Raw genomic sequence first — 5,398 nt, 5'->3', positions numbered from 1 at the left:
ATTACATGTCGGCTATTAACATTTTGCATTCTTGTGTTTCTTGAAGTTATATCTCAGGTAGTTTTGACAATATTATACATAAATATGTGAAGCAGAATGGCGCTGGGTATTATGCCCTGTTATAGTGTGTGTGTGTGTGTGTGTGAGAGAGAGAGAGAGAGAGAGAGAGAGAGAATGCTGTGACACAGGACTTGTCAGGTCTAAAGATGACAGCCTGGAGCAAAGTGACGAACCTTATTGCACACTAAGGCTTTAAATGCTTTAGTTCTGGACATGCTTTTACTGCCGGTCTGACTACTCCACCCTTTACAGCAATTACTCTTACGTCTTCACAAACATCAACAGTGAGCTGTGCATATAAATGGAGAAACCTTTACTGGTTTTACAAACAGAATTTGTGTTTATTCAGATTTCTTTATTTACAATGTCATCCTGCATTTCAAAAATCGGATTGCAAGAACAGATTTGCATTTTTTTTCCTGCCAAGTGTTTAAAGCATATGTTTAACTGTAAATCTCAAAATAATCTTAATATTAAATTCAGGTTTGTGTTGCCAGATCTTCATCTTTTAGAACTACAGGCTTGCATAATAATAATAATAATAATAATAATAATAAATGAAAGTTCCTTCTTTACTTCATGTAACCTTCTTTTAACCCAGAAATTTATTATTTATTATGTCCTGGGTGACTCTACCACATCATTCCTATTCCGGAGGTCTGATACAACACATATACAAGAGCTCAATGCTAATTCAGTAGCTGATTTTGTATAAATTATTTGTTCAAGTTCTGATTAATTTCTTTGCACCATATTGACCTTCATTATTGATGTATGGAGTGGGTAAATACTTCCACCCGGTTTCCATAATGTGTGTGATGGTAAGCTCATAGCTTTGAAAAACAAATCAGTACATAACAACTTAATCTGATATAAACTTCATTTCCCTGCAAGCAGCAAAATAGTAATCTTCACAAACCCCCCCCCCCTTTTTTACAGTGCAATCGTTCAACCTTCTTAGTGAATATATATTAAATCCTTCATAAAACATTTTTATTCCAAAATACAGAACTATACAGTTAAAACTTCATATATAAGAGGACATGTGCTTCTGTGCACCTGCTCTCATCCCTGCCAGCATTTTCACTCAAGAGAAATGTGCCGTCTTCATTCAGCTTCGTTTATGAACAAGCCAAAGCCCTGCAACTGTGTCCCCCGAAGCATGAGAACTTCAGAGCATCTCGGTTCCACGCACTGAGAAACAAGAACGACTGAAGAGAAATGACTAAATGCATGCAGTGGGTCACTTATGCCAGCGTGAGAATCAGGAGAGACCAGTGAAGCCGTTCAAGCCATCTGGTTTGTTGAAGAGTTCCAGGAATTGCAGATACATCACTCAGCATATTTTACGTCATGTGCTAGTTTTAGCTGCTCGGATGTGTCTTTCTGTTGTGTGTGTAGTTAATCAACCACACAACCTCAAGCGGATAGTACACTAAGGGTGGCTGATTACTTATCACACTCACAGCTGTAGGCATTTGCATGTTCTACCAGACCAAAGTATTCTTCCAGTCCAGAATCTGGGATTAATCGCAGTGACAGGCATGATTAGTTCATGTCGCCTTTGCTCGGTGGCTCTTCCCTTTCAGTGTTTCCATATTGTTCTGGCAGGCCCACACGCGTGTGTCGTTTTTCCTTGAAGCGGCCTGATCGTGACACGCGCAGGTTGCGTCGGTTGGCGCTCTCGCTGAACGTCGGCTGTACGACAGAGTCGTCGTAAGTGTCATCGGCTAGAACAGCTTGCCCTCCTGCTGCTTGCGAACTGGTCACTGAGCCGCTTCTCTGCTCCGGAGTGGTGGTAATGGAGATGGGCTGCTGGCTGGATTCGGTGCTTCTGTGGGCTGCGAGGTCCTGCTCCAGGATCGATGCCGATTCCCTGGCCGCCTTCCGCCTCTTTCCGACGAAGGATCTCCACCAAGGAGCCGTCTTTTCAGTCATTTTGTTTTAAAACCTGGATAGACAAAGAGAGCATTGATCTTGGTACTGCCATGTGAAATCTTTACTGCAGTATAGCCATGCGGTGATTCCCAAACTTTTTTCAAGACCTTCTTTTCTCATTAAAAACAATTCAGGCCTCTACAAAGCACATAAAGCCACCGTTCTAGCACATTCCCATTCCCAGTTTTCTTGGATACGACTAATTGTATTGTGTAGTACAGTATAGACAGGCATTTATAATCTCTGTAGAATAAAAAAAAATAGATTTACATTTACACTTAATGCCATTTGATGATGTTACTGGGGAGAGAAAATGAATCAAACAGATGTACTTTGTTGGCAGATGAACGATCCAGTAGGCCATACAAGCCGTGACAAACCTCAACTCTGGAAACTTTTAGGCTGACTCATACTGAACTATAACCAGTCGACTGTAATCATTCGTATTATATCTTGTTTGCTTTCATTCCCTTCTTTTATTTTTAGTCTCTCTTTTCCTCCACTAAAGTGCACTTGATTCCTCACACCCTTGCTCCTTTTCCCTGCCCCTGCAGTACTCCAGTGTCTCCCCAGGGGGCGCAGCTCACACTTTGGGAACAACTCATTTATCTATCTATCTATTTATTTATACTATACTGTACTATGGTATATTATACTATACATACACATCTACTGTCCTGAACAACTGCTAAGTCACTTACACTAAACAAAGTCATCAAAAATAACTTAAAGCTGCATGTGAGTTTAACAGTCCATTCTGTCCCTAATATCTGTAAAAATATAGAATAATAAAAGGGTCTACGAGTTAGATGTTATCTGGCCTCGAAAACAGATGCATAAAACACTCCTGTCAGAAAGAGTTAAGCCATTAGGAATCATTTAACAACACATCTGATGTGTGTGTGTGTGTGAGAGAGAGAGAGAGAGAGAGAGATTTCCATACAACCCTGTTCCTGATGGCTACTACACTATATTTACATACACTCAGTTAACAGGCGTTTTTATCCAAAGCAGGTTAACAGGTTCATTGGTGCTGCTTGGCTGAGATTCGAACTCACAAGCTTGCTGCAGTGACGCGCGCGCTGGATTAAAGCCTCCATGCGTGTGTATGCGCGCGCGTGTTTGTTTGTTTGCTGTCAGACTCCCCTGAGGCTTTACCAGGCACTGACTGATGCTGAAACATGAGTTGGATCTCCTGCCTGAGCCACTCACCTAGATCACACAAGCTGCTCTAAAGTCCAGGGCCTGGTACTCATGCGCTCCTCATCTGCTGAACAAACCCCCGCACTACACACTCTCCTGCGCGCCACATCCTCCGGAGCCACGCACACCCCACTGGACGCTTTCATGGTCCATGATGTGTTCTTTTCTCGGAACCGAGTTCATTCCTCTGTAACAGAAACCCCCCGGACTGCAGCAGAGAGGGTGCGTGGTGGACTGTTCCACTGCACTGATTTATAGTTTTACTCGAACCTGATTCCTCCTCCGAAACCAGCACGGGCGCACCTGTCCTTTACTCTGATTGGTGGAGCGCCAGGATCGGTCACGTGCTCTACAGACAGGTAGGTGGTTGCCTAAGCAACGTGCAGCGAATCTCTTTCCTTCTTTCAGTTCAGCTTTGTGTGTGTGTGTGTGTGTGTGTGTGTGTTTTCCTCTACCTTCCTCCTGCTAGGTGGAGAGCATTCTTCAGGTTTCTCCATGAGCCCAACCCTTTACTAAAGAGCATGTACAGAGAGTTTAGAGATGCAGCACACTTATAGCCAAAGAGCTGCTCACTCGGACGTCTCATTGTGAAGCTGTTGGTGAGCCACAGGACACGTACAGTACAATGTCCCCAACTGTGATCCAACCTCTTCCAGGATCGAGTGGGCACAAGGGCTTTATTCTGATTGGCTGTGGCCCCACAGCAGAGCAGAATGTAAGGAGTGGGCTTAAGCTGCACCACTGAGCTGACTGCTGTCCTGACCAGCCTTCAGACTGGCCCATGATACACAGCATTTTATTGCACTTTCTTTATGCATCTGCTTTGAATTTTATTACTGTTCTTAAAACAGGACAGTGGGAATTGTGGTCAGGGGATAAGATCACAACCAGTCTCTGTAAAGTATGCCAGTCGTAAAGCTCTGATTGATGACTCTTAGCTAAAAAAGTACCTCTTTGAAAAGTTAATACTGAAGCCTTTATTTATTCACCTGGCAAATGGCCTAGTGGTTATCATGTCCGCCTCTCGATCGGGAGATCCTGAGTTCGACTCACGGTCGGGTCATACCAAAGACCGTCATAAAAATGGTACCTACTGCTGTCTGGCAAGGCACGCTGCAATACAGATGTGAGTGGGGAGTCCAACTCTTGCGGTTACCAGAGGACTAGCCCCCCACTGTAACCCTAGGCGAGAGGCCGAGGGCTATGGAAACGGAGATCGGTGCCGCTCTATGCGCCACTTGGCATGGGAAGGACTTTGGCTTTTGGCTTTATTTATTCAGTCTACATTCTCCATAAACTCTATAGCTGCTATACAATGCTCCATGACAGAGAAGTTGCTGGAGTCTATTACTGTAATGATATTCTTATGAAAGCAATTTGTGAAATAAATCAAAGTGTATGCAACTAAAATGTAAGCAACAATGCAAGTATCCTGCCAATGTCCAGGGAAAGGATTTGAAAATCCAGTACACTGAAAATGATCTGTGTTGGGTTTCCCAAAAGCCTCTTAACACTAAGAGCATCTTAACTATGGGGGGAGAGTGTTCATTGTGCTGCTCACTCGACCATTTAACGATGATCTTTGTGCTACGATGCTTTTGGGAAACTCAGCACTGATCTTTTTAACTGGCTGATTGTTGCCCTTGTTTGAGCAGCTGTTTGATAACAAAATATCACGTGTTTCCTGTAGACGTAAAAACACTTAATCAAGGTGTGTTTAAAAATGCAGAAATATAAACCATGCAGTGAGAAACAGACAGAGACAACTAGAGACATGAGTGCTCTGAGAGCACAATATCCCCCGCCGGCAACTATGCCATAACTCTGGTAAAATGTGACTGAATTGAATGAAATTGCATTATGCGTATTACCGACATATAACAAAGAATCCTGTCAAGTTTCTTGTAATTCTTCCAAAAATTGTCAGAGGAGTTGATTTCAGAAGGTGAGTACCCTTCCCAGGATAGATGGATGGACGGACGGATGGATGGACATCAGCATGACATAATCCCCCTTCGGACCTTTTGGCCAGTGGGGGATAACAATTGTGAGGGAAGTTGATTTCAGAAAGCAAGCACACAATGAACTTGCCAAAGTACAAGTTTGTTAATAATCAAGGGCATAACTCTGGTAAAATTTGCTCAAATTAAACAAAATTTCAATATGCGTATAACTGTCATATAACAAAGCCTTTTGC

At 43.0% G+C, this 5,398-nt stretch overlaps 1 protein-coding gene across 1 annotated transcript; it reads right to left on the bottom strand.

The window, feature by feature from the left end:
* Window positions 1–405: 405 nt before the first annotated feature.
* LOC132900122 (proline-rich protein 15) lies at window positions 406–3,443 on the bottom strand. Its single transcript, XM_060942160.1, has 2 exons — window positions 3,211–3,443; window positions 406–2,011 (listed from the first exon to the last, which is right to left on the bottom strand). Exon 2 carries the CDS (start codon window positions 1,996–1,998, stop codon window positions 1,609–1,611), a length of 390 nt encoding a protein of 129 aa, XP_060798143.1. The 5' UTR covers window positions 1,999–2,011; window positions 3,211–3,443; the 3' UTR covers window positions 406–1,608.
* Window positions 3,444–5,398: the final 1,955 nt, after the last annotated feature.

The sequence above is a fragment of the Neoarius graeffei genome, chromosome 16 (assembly GCF_027579695.1).
Source record: "Neoarius graeffei isolate fNeoGra1 chromosome 16, fNeoGra1.pri, whole genome shotgun sequence".
Taxonomy (NCBI): Eukaryota; Metazoa; Chordata; class Actinopteri; order Siluriformes; family Ariidae; genus Neoarius; species Neoarius graeffei.
This window is presented reverse-complemented; position numbering and strand designations above follow the sequence as displayed.